Source organism: Porites lutea, chromosome 5, assembly GCF_958299795.1.
Source record: "Porites lutea chromosome 5, jaPorLute2.1, whole genome shotgun sequence".
Taxonomy (NCBI): domain Eukaryota; kingdom Metazoa; phylum Cnidaria; class Anthozoa; order Scleractinia; family Poritidae; genus Porites; species Porites lutea.
This window is the reverse complement of record NC_133205.1, coordinates 36,940,513-36,962,211: the sequence shown is the minus strand read 5'-3', so window position 1 is coordinate 36,962,211 and position 21,699 is coordinate 36,940,513. Positions and strand designations below refer to the sequence as shown.

The 21,699-nt window shown below is 39.9% G+C and overlaps 1 protein-coding gene across 2 annotated transcripts in view; it reads left to right on the top strand.

The window, feature by feature from the left end:
- Positions 1-21,699, top strand: part of LOC140937042 (E3 ubiquitin-protein ligase rnf213-alpha-like) — a 108,546-nt gene that overhangs the window by 71,147 nt on the left and 15,700 nt on the right. For both annotated transcript variants that reach the window (XM_073386568.1, XM_073386569.1), the window contains 16 exons: positions 1,155-1,266; positions 1,920-2,345; positions 5,422-5,541; positions 6,339-6,449; positions 6,964-7,017; positions 7,406-7,609; positions 8,091-8,169; positions 9,011-9,045; positions 11,565-11,662; positions 12,120-12,273; positions 13,100-13,274; positions 13,987-14,087; positions 14,180-14,237; positions 16,564-16,763; positions 17,793-17,934; positions 18,536-18,619. In XM_073386568.1, the coding sequence (XP_073242669.1) occupies positions 1,155-1,266; positions 1,920-2,345; positions 5,422-5,541; positions 6,339-6,449; positions 6,964-7,017; positions 7,406-7,609; positions 8,091-8,169; positions 9,011-9,045; positions 11,565-11,662; positions 12,120-12,273; positions 13,100-13,274; positions 13,987-14,087; positions 14,180-14,237; positions 16,564-16,763; positions 17,793-17,934; positions 18,536-18,619 (2,153 nt within the window). The remainder of the gene's footprint in view (positions 1-1,154; positions 1,267-1,919; positions 2,346-5,421; positions 5,542-6,338; positions 6,450-6,963; positions 7,018-7,405; positions 7,610-8,090; positions 8,170-9,010; positions 9,046-11,564; positions 11,663-12,119; positions 12,274-13,099; positions 13,275-13,986; positions 14,088-14,179; positions 14,238-16,563; positions 16,764-17,792; positions 17,935-18,535; positions 18,620-21,699) is intronic.

The window sequence follows — 21,699 nt, the reverse complement described above, 5'->3', positions numbered from 1 at the left end:
CATGAAAGAATCTGTTGTTTCACTTATAGGAAACATTCCATTGGCCAGTGGTTCATGAGTTGGTGAACACTAATGCAGGATTTTTTTTCGAGCAAACACTGTCACATATTATTTACTTTGGGCTTGTTCTTGTCCCGGAGGGGGGGGGGGGGGGTACTTTAGGAATTTCTTGGTGAGGGTTTGCCGCTGGGACCCTGGAACCCTTAACCTATACCAGAGCTAGTTCAGCTGAATTTTGCTTCCCTATACTAGAGTAAACTCCCTAAATCCCCCCTATCCGAGGGTAGCTGTTTTCCAGAAACTACTGAGGTCACTAGTTCTGTCTGTCCAAAACAAAACCTTATACCACAATCCGTAGTCTGCATAAAATCTTCAACTAACTGATCAGTTTCCTGAAAAATGATACCCTATTCTAGACCCAAGCGCTCTCATTTATATACCCTATCCTAGAGTAAACTGCTTGAAAACCATACCCTTCACAGCGGCGCATACCCCCCCCCCCCCCGGGGGGGTCTTGTCCGTAAGGGGTTTATAGGAGGGCGTATAAAATGGAGGGGCTTATAACATGACAGGAAGAGAAAAACGAAACAAGCTTTTGCAGTTGTGATCAAAATACGTTTTGCAGTACTTTTTAATTAAGCTTCAAAACGTCTTAATAAATCGAATTCTAACAGTATAAGCTAGAGAGGGGCTTATATGCGAATGTATTTTTTGTTTACAGGTAGATGGGCCTATAACTAAGGGGTGGGGGGTGGCTAATAAGAGGCTGTTTACGGTATTTATTTATTTATTTATTTATTTATTTATTTGCCAAGTCGCTTTAAGAGGACACTGTTTTAATTTAAAAGTTGGACTTGACTGTGTTTCATTCAGCCATGATCCTATGATAAATACTTACCACTGACATCATAGTCTTGTTCGTTCTTTGCATTTCACTGCAGAAATTAGACAACTTCTGCGTACAGCTGTAGCTTTACTCTCTCTCCTTCAGGATAAACACCACCCTTAGCCTTTCCTTCTTTTAAAATGTAAACAGTTCCTTAAAGTAATAACTACTTTGGTTAGTATGTTTTCGTAAATAGCAGCGGCTTATATTCAGCAGGAAACTCTTTAATAGTATAATTTATATAACCGGTTTCATGATTTTTGCTTAGTGACAAGGAAGTCAAGGAGCATTTGTCGCTCTATTTAACAAAGGCTCGAGGACTGAAACCAGAGATTGGCCATCTGCTGCAAGTCTGTCAGCTTTTTGTACACTGCCGGGAGGTAAACTTTGAATTCATGACAACGCCAACAGTTGTATTGTTTGCATGCACAGGCAGTTGAATAGCTTGCCCCGCATATAGCTGGAAAGTTAGTCGTGGTGGGGGAGGACAAGTACATGAATAACATATGTCTCTTCCTTAGAGAAGTTTTTAAATTAAAACGTTTTTGGAAAAAGTATAATACTCACAGTTTGCTTATAATTGCCAACAGTCATTGCATTGAGGAAACTAGAACTCGAGGTGAATGTATGAAGACTATGCCATGCGCTGCAAAACGCGTTCATGGATTGAAAGAAGCCTGGCAAAAGCAAAAAAGCAAGCTTACCTTTGTGTTCTTCCTACGTTTATGAAAGCATGGAATAGAACCAACGGAATTCAGTCTAGACCGGACTAAATCGAGCATGGCACACATTGGTGGTAGGAGAGTGGTCTAACCACTGCGCCATCAGTCTTTAATTTTACTAGGTGCTCAAGCGTTCCCTGTTTTTTCGTCTGGCCACAGATCTCATCAAGTATAAAAGGAAAAGTTGATTTTCTGTTTGAGGTTGCTATTCTTCCTTTCTATGGATTTCACAAATTTCAAACGAGTTTTTAAGAATGAATACAGCTTTACAATACCTTTCATCTCACATCTTCATTACGATGTTCTTTTAGGATTCTCTGATCAGTCAGTATTCTAAAACCTCGGATATTCTGCTGGTGATGATAAAACTTGCACAACAACTTTGTGATGACTGTACGCCATTGTTGACTTCAAGCGCACTTCGTCCCTCTCGAGAAATTAATGTTGATGTGCTGGAAGGGGTGGCAAAAGCGCGTTACACCTTGGCACTGACTGCCGAATATATGTACAAGAGCACAGTAGAAAACACAGAGCCTTGGAATGATCGCCAGATAAAGATGGAATTGGAGACTCTCTTTAAAACTGCAAGAAGACTGTGTTACAACAGTTTAAGCCCAGCTCCCCGACTTTTCCTCCTCAAACAATTGGCAAGGAGATTTGGTGTGGAGGCAATTCATGTGCTCTGTGGTAAGAAGGAGCTTGAGTGGATTGTACCACCTGAGAGCAGAAACAAGCAGGTAGAAAACATACCCAATAACATAAATCATCTCATCATTCATTCAAAATAATTATCGGTTTCTTTCTGGCTTAAATTCCCAGATTTAGAGTTAGTGAGTTAGTTTTCGCCCGAACACAGTCAATAACCTTCAAGTTTGCTTGTAATTTGAAACAACTGTATAGCAAGCTTCTGAAGTAGAAAAATTTTACCATATTCTCTTTTTGCGACCACGTAACAATGCAGTATTTTTCGCAGAAATTGGATAAAAAAGGATTGAGTTCCCAGTGGAGGGAGAAGTTTTTAACTGTATCAACCAACTTAGCCGCCATGACGCCAGCTACACACTACCGACTAAAGCCAATTGATAAGATATTTACAATTTTCTATCTATAGTTCGTGCTAAGGTTCTCCTAAAGCTACAATCAGGGACAAAAGTAGTTGACACAGTTGTTTAAAACGGGTGCTTTTAACAAACATTTCATTCATTTATTATTTCATTCCTTTTAAACGCCGTAAATCCCCCAACACCCCGAATCAATGTTGTCTGAAGTAAAAAAAAGACTTGAGGGTCCAAAATTCAACATTGATTTTGGGGGCAAGGGGTTGGGGTAGACAGGGGAAGGGAATAAGTATATCCACTATGCAAAAAGGGGCCATTTTAAGGAACTGTGTCAACACTTTTGTCCCTCATTGTCTGAATGTAAAATTGTGCTACTGCACACAAGTTGAGCCGTGTATAACACTGATTTTAACTGAAATTAAAGGAATCAATGACATAATTATGTTATTGGTGGTGGGGGTGACATAGACTTATTCGCGACCGAATTATAGGGCCAATTCGAATTACGCGATGACGTAATAAAAGAGCTGCGATATCCAGAATTAACGTCGATATGGTTTACAAGCTAAAAGCTGACGCTGAATCTCGCGCCTATGTACAACTTTTGATGAATTTCAAGGGGGTGCTTACTGAAAATATTTTTAATAAAGTGGATATTTCTCGTTCTTCACTTTATCCTATTGTTAAGGCCCAAACGATCACGGATAGGGTAAGGATTGACATGTAGTGGGGATAGTCACTGGCCCGCCACGGAAATATGGAGCGTTAGTGAGGAGCGGCCGTCACTGCGTTCATTATCAAAACTATGGAAAAGTGAAGGTAATTTCATGGCCAATTCAATAAAAAAACTAAGGACAGCGTAGCAAACATTGCAAGTGTACACGAAAACAATTACTTTCAATCTCACCTCGTGACACCCTGTGTGACATGATAACGCAACGCAAATAGCGTGACATAAGCGCATATGTCTGTGTATTTCGACTGCATTTCTCAAGCGAAACCCTGTGTTTTTGTGTATTGTCGGCAGAGAAAATGAAAAGAGAGCTTTAAAACGTGAACTGGTATTTGACTCTCAAAGAAAACGACAGCTCAAACTGAGGAAAACACTGCTTCCTTCGTGTTACAACGGTTAACCACGTTTCGGCAAACGGAAAGTAATATTAGTCTGTTATGACCTCTTAATGTCGATATGTATTCTCGTGGTTAACCGTTGACACTCCTTATTTGCACCACATCGCTGGAATTTTTCTCGCCAAGAATACGTATTGCCAAGCACTTTCTACATAGCGGAATCTTCTTTTGCCTTTTGTGAGGAATTAGCGCATAAAAAAGGAAAATTTTCCAGCGCACGGCCGTCATCGATCACGTGTTATCCCGCTTTGCTTGTCATCAGGTGAACTTATGGGCCAAAGTCATTGCTGTTTTGGCGATGATACAAACTGGTCTGTCTATTTTGAAAACAATTTATTTGGCATTATGTGATTTACGAGCTGGGAAATGAAATAGTTGTCCGTCCAACATCAATAAACAATCATGCCACTGAATAGATGGCAGGCGGTCCTGTAAAATCATTACCAAAGTACATTCCTAACCTCGACGCCTACCTACGCTAAAGGTTTGGATCAGTTAGGTTAGAAAAGGTCTCAAAAAAATTAAAAAACACATCTATATGTAGGGAACAGCACAAACGGCTAGCCCATCATTTATGAGGTTCATAACCTGTATATTGTTCACGTCTTTTCACTAATGGCAAAGGTCAATGTCAAAAATATTGCATGTCCCCTCTGTTACTCTGCAGTACTTCATTCGCTTAAGTTAACCATTTACCAGAACAATTTTCATTGTACCTTAATGTTTCCATCCTTTTTCCACTATTGATAATACTTGTGAAAACATTACATCCGCAGCAACGGCATTGATCACAACACAAATCATTTCGTCTCGACCCGACAGGGTATCAGGAACGCGCGCCGGGGTACAAGATTAAGTAATGACATACGCTTCGTACATTTTACTCTACGCATACTACAAATCAGGACGAAACTCTATAAATTGATATTTAAAAACAAACAATTTGGCCCATAGAGTAACGTCATCGCACAAAAATTCAGCAGCGTCAAAAATCTAGCCGGAAAACACAGATACATATTTCAGACAATCAGGGACAAAAGTAGTTGACACAGTTGTTTAAAACGGGTGCTTTTAACAAACATTTCATTCATTTATTATTTCATTCCTTTTAAACGCCGTAAATCCCCCAACCCCCCGAATCAATGTTGTCTGAAGTAAAAAAAAGACTTGAGGGTCCAAAATTCAACATTGATTTTGGGGGCAAGGGGTTGGGGTAGACAGGGGAAGGGAATAAGTATATCCACTATGCAAAAAGGGGCCATTTTAAGGAACTGTGTCAACACTTTTGTCCCTCATTGTAGCTACTAATTAAGGGTGGAGTCACTTACAACATACGCGTATAAGATGTCGCATTTGCTCACTGAAATTTCTTATTATTTTTAGGCCCCCAAAACATAAAAAATTCCAGCGGGCAAATGCGACAGCTTATACGTGTATGTTGCAAATGAATCCACCCTAACAATCGCTACTTAAAACTTGTTAGTTCAATTTTCAATCATAAGCTGAATTGTTTGGGTCCTTATATGGAAAATACGAAAGTTTGCTAGTCCGTGTGAGTTTACTTCACAAGACATTTACTATGTTGGTGTTTATTTGTTTGCTGGTTTGATTGTTTGTTTTCCAGGAAGAGGACAATGTTCCTGATAGGTTTGTGATTTATGGAAAAGACTACAAGAAGATCAGAGAAGTCATGGCCAAAACAGTGCTTGGTGGAACAAACAGAGAGCTGACTGACGCACTTAAAGTATAAACAAATCTGAAATATTTCAGTTAAACCAACGTTATTGTTCCTTTTGTAGTGTTGTAGTTGTTTTGTAGTATTTTACTGTTTAGTGTGCTTCAGTTGGAAGTTGTGAATCAAAAACCAAAGTAATTGAGTTTGCTAATCGCTATAGGTGACGAAATCACACAAGCTTTAGAGCAAAAAAATTCGGGATCGTGTTGGTACCCAATATAAGCGGTCAATGGTCGTCTTTGGATACCCATCGACCAATCGTAATAGACCTTTTTACCGATAGGACGGCCATATTGAATAGCTTGGATTTAAGGAGTATTATGGGATGCCCATGGAGCATGAGCACGATCCGATATACTCGCATCAGTATTTACGCCGCTTTTCGGGCCAATTTTTCTTTAAGTTTTCCTACAAAAAGATTGTAATGGGAAAAAGAGATCGTTGTGCCGTGTTTGGATGTAATAATAATCGCCCTTTTGCCGAGAAATATACATTGAAGTTCTCTTTTTGCCCAAAAAGCGCGGGTAAATACTGAGCGAGTGCCCCCTGGGCATCCCATAATACTCCTTAAATCTAGTAAATTCAATATGGCCGCCGTATCGTTAAAAAGGTCTATTAACGCTTGTCCACCAAAAAATGTTCCTTGAAATCTTTGCGCCGAGAGCTTTTCCCCGATCTCCCCGTAGTTTATGAGTGGCGAGTGAGGACGCCCCTTTGCGTGGGTTTTTGTCTGTGACTGAAAAAGCAGAAAAAACAGTTTCACACTTTTTGAGACTCGCACTATGTTTCTTGTGACATAATTTCAGTCCGTTGCCGTACCAAACGTGGTAAGAGAGGTTATGCTGCTGTTGTCTTTATTCCGTGAAGTTACCACATGCTATGGCTTCACTGGCAAAGAACGTCGTCTCTCCACTAAGGTACGTGTTTTAGAAAAGGAAAACAAATATAACGTGATAATGGTATCATATATGTCGATGTTTTACCCCAGTCATATTTACAAAATTTAATTGAAATGTAAAATATTTAAGTATCGCTGGGGCATGATATCGACAAATACGATACCATTATCATTCCATGTTTCGTACGTTTCTCTTTTCTCCCAGATACATTTTTTTGGCCCCGAAAACTGTTTTTATCCCACTCATCTGATTGACTTTTGGTTTTGTAAAATCAGTACAAATTAGATTTGTACTGGTAGCAGCTGCATTGAGAATGAAGCAAACAACTTTCTGACTCGAACAAGGTTGAGTCACATTAATTAATATTTTGAATAGTTCCGAGGTTGACTACTGGCGCTTTTTTGGATACAAACTAATAACTTTTAGAAAATAAAGCATTTTACTTCATGCTTCTTACACGTCTTTTTCGTCACACCAAATAAAACGAGTATTTGTATCCTCGTAAACGTTTGTTCCTTTTTTGTTCAAACAGGCCCACCAGTGTCTTCAAGAATTCATACAAAAGAGTACATATCTGTCTCGAAATGTAAGTCATGGAATGAGCTCTAGCTGTCAGTAACCTTCAACGAAAATCTAAAGTCGGAGAAATAGAACTTCCTAACATGAGGTTTATGCGCAAATATTATTTCTCTGGAAGAGGCTTTCGGTCTCAACCATACCTCTGGTGAGCTTATGAATACGACCCCCTTCCTTTTCTAATCGCTTCAAAGACCCGGATAATATAGCAAGATCTGTTTCTACATACAGTGGCTTTCTTTAAACTTTTCTATCCTATTAGCTGTAATTTTCTGGTCTAGTTTTTTTACCATTCTTCCCAACTTTTTTTTGTTGTTGTTAGGCTGTGAGAGATGTTTTGTTGTGAGAGTTGTTGTTTGCTTCTTTATCCTCACTTTCTGATGTATTGCGTCCTACAGATCCAACCATTTGCCGCTCAACTCCTCGACAATACACAAGGTTCTCCGGGCATTCCCAGTGTTCGAGTCAGGCCTGGTCGCTCAGGCTTAGAGCAGAATTTGTCAGAGCTTGTAATTCATACTACGACTGTGCTTCAGACCATTAATCATGTGACCATTTGCGAACCACTGCGACTGCTGATGGATAATCCTGCGGCCTTAATGGTACAGTTCTGTTTTCGCCTTTCTTTCCTTTTTTTTTTTTGTTCTTGAAGGACGGTTCCTACCGATTGTCAAAATGCAAAATATGAATCGCAAGTAAAATGAATGTAAAAGATGTGCTCCTCGCAGTTTTAAGATGAAGTTGAAATAAAAAGCGTAACAAATGCAGGCTTGGCTAGAGTTCGAAACGATGACCAGACGCACTGCTTTGTCCAATGGGCCATTTTCACGATGACGACATTTGACTCCATTTCGTTTTTTCTTTCTTAAATTTCTGTAAATCCCGCACAGGTTTAAAAATCATAGCCTTAATTTGCACAAGAAATCAACAAACTGAAGGATTCATGTAGTTGTAGAAAAATGACGTCATCGTGCAATTGACCTATTGAGATATTAGGGCACTGGAGAACCGAGCACAGTGAAGGCGGCGAAAACATCACTTGCGCGTTCTCTCAATCTTCATCGCCATCATTTTGTATCTTAGAACGAATACCTACCCACAATGCCTGATGACAATCTGCAAGAAGCAATGGCGGGAATGCGAGAGAGTGGAACCTGGTATCGTAAGTATCACGGTGGTAAATTTACGTTGTGCAGGTAGTTAGCATAGTACCAGGCTTGTCGCCTTTACTACACGGCTGACGTGATACCGCAGGTTGATACCTGGCATTTTAAGAAAAAATAGCGTGAACAGCATGACTAGCAAAAAATGAGTAAGATCACAATGAATAAGATAACAAGCTGTTTCTTGTTCAGAGAAACCCACCGAAAGCAACATACCACCTGAACGGGCATCAGCATCGGCATCGAACAGCATCAGTGCTGTGTTAACACCATCAATAAGGTCAATATTTGCTCTTTGACACTAATGAACATGAAAGACTTGCTCCCCAAAACATTTACTTGTTTTAAACGTAATAACATGGAAATATACGACTCAATTACTTACGTGGAACCTTTCTCTCTACCTGGCGTTCAAAACCGCAAACGCTACTGAAACGTGACGTTGCCATCTGGTTTGGTGAATTGTCAGCTATTATTGCGCATGTTGGTGTTGTTGGTATCCAAAGGTCGCTCCTTTTAAATGTATGTTAATCAAAAGTAGGGGTGTTCTGTTTCTGTTAGTTCAAAGATTCGAGGCGTTGCCGACTGGTATTAGATCTGATACAATACGAACTGCAAGTGTATTGAACGGCTTCAAAACCTTGAGTTTGAGACCAGAATAACTGAGCGGAAAGGACAGTCTCTTGTATTTTCGTCAATGATTTATAAAGAGGTTTAGTCTGGAGATTCTTGTAAACAAAGATCAGGGATGTTCGACTTCTGAATACAAATACGTCGGCAGTTGTAGACAATGCAATGTTTGGTGAAATGAACTTGGTTCCCCATGTTATTTTGTTGCAGAGTGTCCCAAAGGACATCCCTATTACATTGGAGACGTAAGTGACGCTTTTCACTGTCATACAGTTACGAGTATAATATATAGATTTAGCCAGGGCTAAAAGCGAAGCTCCCATTAATAAACTTATTATTTAAATCAAACAATAAACTTGTATTCCACAAATCAGTTAACTTAAGGGCTCATTCATGTGACTTTTGAGGGAAAGGCTAAGTGATTTTAGAGTGAAACAAATCTTGTATCGAGTTGATAGCCTTATATGTACACCCAACAGCAAAAAGAAGTCTTCGGTCACATTTAAGAGCAATAGTGGCTCTTGATCACAGTAGATTAAACAAATTCTTGGAAAACAAATCAGGCCGAATTTTTTGCGTTCGACAAGTTTACTTTACAAAATCTTGCCAACAAATCTGGGTGCGTGCAAACCAAACTTTAATACTTTTTATACATCACATCCGAGGAGAAAGAGTTTTATCAGGTGCTGTTTGTATCATACAGACCTCGTACAAAATGCAGTAGTTCACAATTTTTCAAGACAAATTGCATTCATTCAATATTCTGGACCATCAAAGCACGCGTGGACTTTTAAAGAAACCGTTCAAAAAATTTCCAAAATCACCTACAGCTGTATACGGCCAGCCGGTTATAACTTTTGACAAGCGCCAAATTTGCAAAGAAATTTTAAGAGTTACGCTTCAACATGATAAAGGATTTATTGTGTTTATGTTTTGTTAATGGTTTTATAACGATGTGTAATCTTAAAAAGCGTTTGATACGCGTGGCATTTTGAGTACTCCTGCAAGCGATGTTCATGAACGACTGAAAACAAACGGCAAAGCAATGAAAATTGCGCTTTTGAGACTACTGACAATCAATAAAGAAATATAATTCGGTAGAACATTTACAGAGACAACAATTTTCATTCACGAAAACAAATGAGTAATTAAGTGTCTCTAAGAATCCTGAATCTTTAAGCTTAAAGATTAAGTTTATGTTTTAAGCCGCCGGCCTCCCGGTGTTTGCTGTTTTCAAAGATGAACTCGCGACAAGAAAATGGCTCAAAGCTTTCTTTCTGCTGCCAAAATTATAACTAAATATTCTTCGGAAAGTTTTTTCCTTCTATTCGCAGTGAAATATCGACTAAAGGCTTTTTAGAGTTCTGTAAGCTTATATCAAACCTCATACTAGGTCAGATCAGTGTCTCAAATCTTAAAACAAACGTGCATAACCTAGCTTCATAAACTGCGCTCGACTTCATGAAATCAGATATAAATACAATAATTACTCAGGCTTACCATATTTCGAGATACAGCTCCTGCAAGCTATCAAGTAAGGCCAGGATCGCTTGAGCCTTAATTATCTTATACGCATCTAGCAAGGTGAAAAACAAAAACGATGCCATCCGAAATCGGATTTCCGACTTTGACAAGCGGCGCATTTCTCAACCAAGAATTCAATAAACAAACCACCCATGAATAACAGAAGACTCTTGATAGCAGCTGTATTTTATTTTGTACATCCAGTGGAAAAAGACAGTTTAAAACATCACAAGTTGACACAAAACTCTGTCAGCTTCGGCTGTCAAAGTAAACAAGTCGCAAGATGCGGCATAAATTTTCCGCATGAACTCACCTGTGAAATTTTGACCAATCATAGCATAAAAATTGACGTGAAGAGGTGACCAACGCGTGACTATGGTGAGAAAAGTGAAAAGCATCTGTCTTCCCCGCTTAAATTTTTAAATAACTGGCTGAATTTTCGCGTCCGAGGTCAGTTTGAAATGTTAATAGTGCTGGGCCATAGTTACCCTGGGTTCCAGAGGCTTTTCATGCGCGGTTTCCGGTTTCGGTCAAGTCTTAAAAAGTGACCCTCGCGTGTCTTCGGCATTTGGCGGACGAAACGCAGCTCCCCGTCGCACGCGAGAAAAAACCTCTGGTACCCAGGGTAGGCCATAGTGACATAAACACAACACATTTCATATGAATAAAAAAAAATGAGCCTGCGTTCATTTGAAAACTAGTAACTTGTCAGCGGATAACTTCAAAAAATACTCGAACTGGATGGGTCGACACCTGAGCCCTCGATACGGTCAGGTGATACTGGTCAGTGGATACCTTGTTTTGACAGCTGTCAATTGATCACAACATTGATGTGCAATCAGTGGGCTCCCAAAGTAGCTAGAAAGGTTGAGAGTAAACATCGGTACGCCTATGGTGCGGACGGACGGTCTCTCGGGCGGGCGGGTGGTCGGTCGGTGTACGGTCACGCGATTACCAAATTTTCGCGGATGCGTAGAATACTTCATTTTCTTACCCATGGTGCTCCGCTGGCGCGCTACGCGCGCGAGAGCTCTGCTAAAACAAGACTTGTACCGTGCTCACCAACTCTATAAATCTGTGTTAAAGTTTCTTTTTCTCCTAACAATGTTCTGCCAGGTTCCTTTCGTCCTGGTGGTCGCTGTAAGACCGGATTCCATACTAGTCAACTGAGTATTTCTCTTGCTCCTTAGATATGTTTATTGTTTTATTTCCATGGTGATCTTGTTTCCTTACCTTGCAGTGTGGCCGCCCTGTGGAAGTGAAGGTTTGTCCTGAGTGTAAAGTGAATATCGGTGGTACCGGATACCATCTCTCTCAAGGAAATACCACCGCTCAGAGGCATGTATCGTTATCGTTATCGTTATCCTTTCCGCGTCGACCCTGTGTAAATGAACAGAAAATGACAGGAACTAAAAAGAGCCTAACGACATGCGTAAATCCTTAAGCGAAGTTTTGGGTTGCTTTTCATGGATAATTTGCAACACTGGGTGGGGGACTTGAACCCGACTGCTAAATGCGCATTACAACCTTACAAGCTTACAAGCTTTCCTCGTGTTCTCCAACATCCCGCGTGGGTTATCCCGCTCGGTAGATGGGCGCTAATCCAACAAGTTAACTGGTTGCCGGGTTGCTTCTGAGGGCAGAATCCTGACCTTCAGAGATAAAGTACGATGCCCATTATTAATCTTGTCATATGGTGGGTTGCTCAGACACATCAGAAATTGGTTTACTCAAATCGACCCATCAGATTGATCGCGAAAGGTCTTTTTACAAGTATATTATTCTTGTTCTGTAGGGCTGACCGCACAATGACTGGCCACGTTCTTGGTCATCCCAGTACAAGGGCCAAAGGCTTGGTTCCTGAACGAAACCTTTCGTCCGTAGTTGTAGGTGTCACAAGGGTTCTTATGCATTGTGCTATGATAGAAGGAGCCTGCCGCCAACCACAGGTGATAACAAACACAAGCTTCTACTTTAGAGAAGCAGCTAGAAACTGTCTCATGGAATGCCCTGAAACTTTACAGGCCAAGCAGGCTATTTCCTTAGTTGCTTTCAAGTCCCTTCCTAGACTAATCCGTTTAGCTCATCACTTCTGACAAATAAATAAAGCATTTGTCGCATTTCATAATGTAGTATCGGGATTAATATATTTTTGAAGCGTCGTTGATTTATACAATATTACTAGAATTGCCCAGTTAAACAAGGCCCCTTTAAACTGTGTATTGCCATCAAGATTAAAATTAAATGAAACCAAATGTGAATACCAGTCATCTAGAAGGGAGTAAAACATTGACTGCTGTAATATTTATTGATGATAGTGTGAACCCGGGGGGTACTCCCTATGATGGTGTATACTGGGGGGCTCCCGCCCGAAAGGGGTATCTTTTTCAGGCTTCGGGTATATGAAAGGGAGGGGATTTCACCAGTTGAAGTATATAAAAGGGTTGGGAAATCTGTCATTTGGGTATGTGAAAGGGCTCAAAAGGGCTAACAGATGAATTTTATGGCTTAAAAAAGTCACGAAAACGTACTATTTTGTGATTGATTCCTATTTAAAAGACAGTGCATTTAAAGCAGTTAAAAGGGATGCAAAGCTCTAAACAAGGTATGTGAAAGAGGTAGTATTTGTCAATAGAAGGTATGCGAAAGGGGTACCTTTTTCGTGAAAAAGTTGGACCTCGGGGCGGAGCCTCCCCATATAAGCATTTGTTGAGTACCTCCCCGCCTCCCTCGGGATTATGAACGGATGACTTGTTTCTCATTATCCCTATTTAGGGTTTAGGTACCCTCATCCATCCCACAGTTCCTCCTACGGCAATGGTGCGCTTTTTATGGGATCACCTCCATATGGACCTACAGCTTCTCGCCAAAAGCCTTGGAAGAAGTGTGGATGATACAGTTCTTTGCGTTCACATGGTTCTTGTGCAAATGACTGCACTTATTTCTAACCGTAAGTTGAAGAGCACAGACCAAAAATGACAACCATATTATTGCTATGGGATCGGAGGGTTTTGTGTTGTGCCTAAATTGGGGTTACCTAATGTTACCTGTGTCAAGTTAAACTAGAAATTCCAAATTGTAAATGCGATAAATGACTGCGTTGCGTACAGGTGTTCGCACTTACGCGGGTTTATTCGGAATTAGCTTACGCAGCTTCCACGCATCACTTGAATAACTGTTAAGTCGAGACTTATTTTGTTCTCGCTTTTCAAGGACCTAAAATATTTGTGTTAAAAGTGCACAGAAAGCATTGCCAACTGAAACATTGAAATACTTAACTGACTAAACTTTTTAAAAATTACCTAACGAGTTCCGTTAAATTTCTTAATCCCCTGTGATCCCGTGTTCCCTAAGTAGTTCTGGCGAGCTTTTTTAAAACACCAGTCTTTGAAACGTGGAGGAGGCACCAGTAAATCCATATCATTCTTGGAAGAGACCAGGGGATGACGAAAAAATCCAGCGACATTTGAAAAGAGCATGGCAAAGACGAGAAATAACCACTTCTTACTTTAATCAACTTGGGTTATCAGAAGGTTTTTTTTCGTTAGAAAATAAACTTTGCAGCGTCCCACAGGTCAGGTATCTATGTGTCATGCAAGAGAGGCATTCGCTTCACACGAAGAAATCTTTACCCATTTTCGGATCCCTTTCTTTTATTTTAGGACAACCAGTCGTGAATGTCGCCCCGGATCTGAGGTCTCAAGATTCGCGAAGAGAATGGGAAACAGCGTTCAGCAACAGTGTGGTGGCTCCAGTGCTTACGGTATGCGGACTTAACTTTATTGTAATATTATAATTAATAATGATATCATTTTGATGCTCCTGGATTTTCTTATTTGATTCTCACTTCTTAAGGACCTCGAGGGAAAGATCCAAAATTGCTTGCAAATGATGGTTGGAGACAATCGACTAGGTACGTTTTTACGTGTTATTCCTTCGTGTACATTAATTAATTAATTATTTATTTATCTATATTTTTGCTTTTAGTTTATAATATTAGTGAACCAACTAGCCACCCAATGCGATGAAGCTGAAGTAGATATCAAAGTACACAAAGAAATGTTCGGAAAAACTCCAAGCTCCTAGCAGGAATCCATCTCACTACCTTCCAGTCACCGTTTGGAGGCTTTACCCACTAAGCTATGGCAGACTCATATAGTGAGCAGATCGAACACCGCGGCAAAACGTCTACGCATGCGCCAGGTTGAGCATTTCCGGTCTCTTTTTCAGTCACACTTTCCAGTCAGATCAAGTCTCCCGCGCGCGCTCGGCTTCATTCTGTGTGCAGCTTGTGGTTCAGCTCATTCTGCTTCATGCTGCTCGTGTTTTTGACTATTTTGTAGTTATTGAAATTGCTTTTATGGATAACCAGGCACAGATCACTGAAACAATTAGTCGATTAGATTCAGAAAAGGTAAGATGATAATACCTCACTGTGTAATTTTGCCTGGAGCGTCAGGTAAACCACTCACGAAAACAAATTTTTTGACTGTTATTTTTCACTTAACCTGGCTGAAACTAAGACATAAAAAGTTATCATTGCAAGCTTGTGTATTGTAGTTCTAATTTTCAATTCTTCAGTTTCTCAGTCTTCATGTCTTAAAGCCGATTCGAGCTTTATTTGCAAAACGACACAATCGCTTTGTAGTTTTATTTACCGGTGAGTTTTACCGTGTTTTGAAACGAAACTCTTCTGAGTTGATTGCTATGAAACATAAGCTTGATTATACTGTTGAGGTTGGCAGCAAGTTGAGAACTCTATTAATTTTTTTCATTCTCAGAATCAGAGAGCGAAAGCTGGTTCGATGGCTTTTAGAAGTCGAACTTTTCATGCCATGTATTTAGCTGCTGGAAGTTTCGTGTTTGCATGAGATGCAGCCGAGCCGCACAGTCTGAAATTATTGAAGTCTTCAACCAAAGAGCAACCATGTAAAAAAATTAAATAGGCATTTTCTTGAATGAAAGTCATTTATAGGTATGTTTAGTTTCCCGGCACAGAAAACTCCGGGTGTTCGTGACTGCAGTCATTAAAGTAGAAGTTGTTATTAAATCCCGCCCATCTTTTGTTTTGAGTTCTTGTTTTCTCTGATAATAAAAAAATTATTAAACGGACTCAAATTTTATTTCCTGGTTTTAGTGTTTATGATAAAAATGACGTCTTTATTTTGGTTTCTTTCATAAGTACTGTTGTTCTTTTCTTAGTTGTCGCCTTCTGCCAAATTAACTTATGCCAAACCAGTAGCATACAAGAAAGCCAGTAAAAACAAATTCGTCTTGTCGAGCGCTCGCGAGCTGCAAACTTCAAACATCATTTTCACCGTTGGTGCAAACAGATAACCATGTGGTGCAAAAGTTTGACGCTAGAAAAATATATAGGCTTTCGAATGAAGTGATTTTTTTCGCCCCCTTTTTTGTCTGTTTCTCCCTTTTTGCTTTTAAACTTGGTGCGACGGCAATGTTATGCTTACGCAATTGGTTTATATACTAGACCGGAAATAAAAAGCTGACCGGATGTTAAATTTTGTGCCCATGCGCAGTGCGTTTTGCCGCGGTGTTACCAGAACCTTGCCTTGTCCCAGTACAGCGTTTCCCAGGCTCTCTCGGTCAATTCAATTCGGTGACGCGCTTGAACCACGTGACGCGAAATTCATTGGCCGGGAGTAATAATGAGGCCTAGGGATAGGGCAAAGAAGGACGTAAACTTGGGGTAGTCACAGGATATCGCATCTCAAGAGGACACAGGTCACATATCAAAGCAAAGCTAAATACCTGCATATCGCAAGCACCTAAAATAAGAGTTGTAAACACTTAATAGATTTAGTGAATCAACCTCCTAATGCGATCACTAAATCTATAACTGACACAACTCTTATTTAATTTGCTTTCAAGATACAGGTAATTTAGTGAGTGCTTTGCCTTTGATTAGTGTCCACTGTACTCGTTACATGCAAAGTCCTGTGACTACTTCAAGTGTAAGTCACGCTCACTATATGAGTCACTCATAGCTCAGTGGCTAGAGCCTCCAAACGGTAACTGGAATGTCGTGGGTCAGATAAATTTAACTGGGTCTTCGCGTACTTTAATATCTAGTTCAGTTTTTTCAGTTAATTTATATTTTCATTAACTGTTTTATCTAAATCCGTTTTGTCCTTATAGAAAACATGACGTGATTCCGCGTCGTGTAGTTTTGAAAAGCAGAAAACCCCATCACGTTAAATATATCATTCCGATTCTTTCAGGCAACAACCCCCTGATGCGCCAGCTATATGAGGTAGACACCCCTCCTGATGATCTGTCTGTGAGTCTCTCTCCTACATGTCCTGCGCTGTGGAGATATCGAACTCAGGTGACTCTTGATCACCTGTCACACACATTTCAACACGAGGTGGCTTCCACCGATCCAGAGAGGAACAAAGTATTAGCGGAGTTTTTACGACAGGTGAGTGCAAGTTAGGCAGGCATAGCATTAGGCTGCGTGAAAACGGACGCAACAACTCCCAACATTGTTGTGCCAACAATGTTTGCAGTTTTTGCGTGCGTGTTGGCAGTGGTGTGCAAACGGATGCAACAACTCCCAACAATGTTGGGACCTGCAGTGCATCGTGGGAAGGATACAACCTATAAGTCTTTGTAAACCATGCGTAATGAGCGTGCGTGGCCCCAACAATGTTGGAAGAGCTGTGGAAACGGATCTAACATTGTTGTGTTACGCTTCGGCGATCACGGAACAAAAGAAATGTTGGGAGTTGATGGCTGAAAAGTTTAACCGGTTTCAAACTTTGTGCAACAACACGCAACAACATCCAACAACGTGCAACAGGATGTGCAAACGGACGCAACATGTAACATCTAACAATGTTGGGAGTTGTTGGCCAACAATGTTGCGTCTGTTTGCATGGGGCTTTAGAAATTGAAAATGTTGGCTCAACGTTTCCAATGGGTTTCACCATCCTTGCCACCCGTTGTTGTAATAGACGACAGGAAACAGTTTCAGTGCCTAAATGTAAACTAAATGTAAACTGAATCATTATTTTTGGAATTCAGTTGATGCGAAGACAGGTTTTAGCTTTTTAAAAAGATAGCAAATTGCGTGGCATAGCCTCTTTAACTTTATTGGTTTGGTAACCGCCACTAGACGATTTGGCCATCGAAATCAACAGCTGCAAAGGAATGTTACTATTAAAGACAAAGTAATGAGTAAATAACAGTGTGGTACCTTGCAGCAATAAAAATAGTTTGTGAACAGTCCCCCGGGGGAGCTACAATGTAGCTTTCTCTAGTTTTTCTGTATACTAGAGAACCTGTTCATAGGCCCCAATAAAAACGTTCCCTAACTGTCTAGGCCCCTTTAAATCAATTTAAGCCCTTTTCGATAAACTATGTAACTTTTTACTCGGAGATTATGGATACCTATTGATGTAATACAAAACGTAGAAATAATGATCATCTCTTTTCTCCTCTTTTTTAGGAACACAATCTCCGTGCCCTCCGCTTTTTGCTAGATATCATTAAGCTACAGCGTCTTCTCATGGAAAAATTCCACCGCAGAATCGACAGGGCAGAAGCAGAGCATATCACAATCCGAAATTTCCTAAAGAAGATTCCTTCTAGTAAGTTAATTGTCAGAATATGAGATTACCTAAATTGTCCATGCTGAAAACAATAGGGCCATTTATGCGAGAAAAAATAAGACTCGTCTATCATTAGACGCGTCCCAAATAAGACGCAAACTATCCCCTATAAAGGACACATTAAGACTCGACTTAGCAAAGACGCGTCTTATCAAAGAACAGGTGTTAGGGGCTGTTCTTAGATAAGACGCGTCTTAGCTAAATTTCAAACGAAATGTGCCGTTTATACGGGATAGTTTGAGTATTATTAAGGACGCGTCCTATGTAAGACGCGTCTTTTTTTTCCTCGTTTAAACGGTCCTAATATCTCGTACCTTTGTTCAGCTTGAAAAACATAACAGCGTAGAATATTTTGTTGACTCTGTTGTATTTGTATGAACAAAACGAGTTTGGTCTTTCTGATTCAATTTGAATTAAGGAAGTTAAAAATAAAAACTTTGTTATGGTTTCACTCGACTGAAAAATCGTAGGTTGTATCACGTGATACCCGCGCTCCTTTCTGTTACAATGTGACCAAAAATAACCAGTAAAATCGCGCCAAAATTAATTGTTTGGTTTTAATTCGTAATACTCTCCACAGAAACAACTAAAGATGAACTCACTTCCCTGATAATGAGTTTTAACAATGCGTGGAATCACGTCAGACTGAGTCTTGACCAGCAAGGTATGTCTCTTAGAGCTGTCAGTCTGTCTTACTTTGTAGTAACTTACAATTTTGTGAATTGCAGGAATGAGTTAGATTTTTTATCTAACCCTTTAAGAGCAGTTGTCTGTAAGATTCGAGCTATATTAAAAAGGCGCTGCCACACTATCTCACCGAATTGGCTAAAAATTGGCATGTAGACTTGATTTGAGGTCTTTAATAAGGAATAGGTAACTTTAGGTTCTAATTCCTCCTTCTTCGGAAATTATCGGCATGGCCGGTTTTTGGGTGCCTCGGACCGGCGCCATATTGGTTAATAGAAGCTGCTTTTGAGCCTTCGACTACAACCCTGTCTTCAAAGCTAATCTTCCTTTGCCAATACAGATTGAAAGAACAATCCCTCTTTATTGTATTTTTAGAAACTACTTCGAAATTGATAACGTTTTCGCAACGATCGATTAAACTTTTGGTGGGTATACTTTTTGAATTTTTTACACCCGCAAAATTAACAGAATTTTAAAGGCGTATATCTCTTTTGCCACATCGCATTGAAGCTTGCCAATCTGCCTGAATACTCACTGTTTGTAGTTAAATCGAGTTCATTAATAAAAAAATTGGGCAAATTTAACGGAGCAGAAACAAAAGTAATGAATGGAAGACTGTTCTAGCGACTTTGTCAATAATCTGTACACCGAATACTCGCCAGGTGTTGCCAAAATTACAATCGATAATAGAGTTTCTGTCATTAAATCTGAGTGATCTGTGTAATAAAATTAGCCTCTGTAATATAATCGATAACTCTGCTGCGAAAAACAGCATAAAAAAAGGCAGATTGTATAAGGAAAAGGAAAATAAATTTGTTATGTTTATGCTATGACGCGTAAACAAAATTCAACCATCACAGTCGAACACGAATTTTCCTGATTTTCCTCCAGTTCCTTTACCGAAACCAGAGCTTTTAAAATTAACCATAGTAATGAAAATTGAGATGTATTACCTTACTCGACGACAAAGTTGCCAGTTTCCACCTTGATCGAAAAAAAGTAATATTTTCTCACGCATATCGCGGGTCGTCACGTTCCTTGCCTGGCGTTACAACTCACGTGAAACCGCCTGGTTTCAAACAACTGAACTGAAGAATCCGTGAAAATCTTAGCCAGGCAATAAATAATGGAAGTTGATATAAGTTATCATTATTAGTGAGCGAGGATCGATGCGATGATAGTTCCAGCTACATGTATTTACAGCGTTTGAAGATTCACTCAAAACTCATGAGACATGAGCCCTTGAAATAAACATCATTACTTCCGGTTTTAAAAATTGGGCGTTTGCAAAGTAATGAATAGACTCATTCTACCTTGTACACCGTTAACAACGGTTCCGTGTACAATTCTCAGGTATTTTGTCTCAATCACGAAGCCCGTTTTGAGGAGATTCTTGATAAACAGAAAAATTGGTTTGGAAGGGGTTAAGAAGAATGAGGGATGAGCCCGGGACAAAAAAAACCACAGTCACCCCACCGAAGGGCTTTAAAACTGTGCGCAAATGCCTCACCCTAGGGACAATTCCAGATTTTTGTTTCCTTGAAAAAGCATAAAATCGCTAGACAATGCATGACAACACAAGACAGTCCTAATTCAAAATAAAGTAAACAGCAAAGAAAATTCAGTTAGAGACCAGAGTGTTTATCCGATATCGCGAACAATAAGGAGTGATTGAAGATGTGTCTGCAGTTTAAGGTAAAATCATTTACCATGCTCACGGACCTTTCGACAACATAAGTGTACCGATTGACGTAATATCAGTGGTAAAAAACGAACGCTTTTTACTGTAGGACGATGACGTCATCATACAAAAGGCGTCTTCACTCCAGAATTTCAAACAGTCAAAACCTAATTTTCTCTGCTCGTCAACTAAAAAACGCCTCTGAGGGCAAGTAGTGGTAATGTGCTTGTTAGTAAGACGTCCAACATAAGGAGACATTCATAATCAACTCGGTTAATGCATTGATAAAGGGAAACTTTCTCCTTTACCCTTAGGGACAGAGTTCAAAGGCGCAAAAGATTTTTAGTTCACCTCTAGCATGTGTTGTCTAGCGATTTGCCTTGAGCTTCTCTAAATTTTCCCGATCAAACAAGCTGTGCCCATCGTACATAATCTTGTCTGGGCTCCCTTGAAAAATTGCACTTCATCAGATACCTTCAAGTTCATCCTCCGCCGCGACAACTTCGTGATCTATTTTAATGGGTGCTTTTCTGGAACTATCCTATGGCTTGTCCTTTCTGGTCGTCACTATATTAGCGAACATGTTTCAATTTCTCTCCAGCAAAAGTCTCTATCAGGAGCGTAGCCAGGACTTTCCAGGTGTGCGGAAAATTTCCAAAACTTACCCTAACATCTTACTCAGTTCTCTCGCAACGTTTCCCCACTACATTTGCTAATTCTGTTAACTAGGTGAGGTTATGCGTGGATGAAATGGCACTTGCAATCGGTGAGAAAATTAGGTTAAACACTTTACCCTCAAGGACGACTCTCACGTTTTGCTGACACTTTCTACCTTAGAAGAGATAAGTGAAGCTTTGCCTTCCCCACTCCGTGTAAAAAAATGTCGTTCGGCTGTTCAAACTACTTTTAGAAAACAACAATCTTCCCAACTTTCAATAAAAATTTTCAATAAAGGTATAAGGGTAGGAATCCAAATTGTTTTGGAGTATTTCACTGATTTTAACACGATGATTGTACAGTAGTGTCTAGTGAGTACGGGGGCTAATGCCCCATCGTAAAAATCTGAAATTGAAAACAAAAATCTTGTATAACCGAGTAGTACACAATTTTAGTTATTTTATTGAGTTGTGAAAAATCACAAATTTGTTTCTTCTTGAATGTGTTATACTCTCATCCATTCAGTCTTTCCGATATGCCCGTCGAATAGCGGAAGTTAACGTAAATGATCGATTACCTGAAAAGAAGCTACCATCCTAACTTTCCACCTTCGGGTCTTTTCCCTAGCCATAATTTTTTTCCCTTAAGGTATTTTTCTCTGTTTTACATAATAATTGGTCTTGTATTCAGCTTATCGATTTTGAGAGCCTAGTCCTATG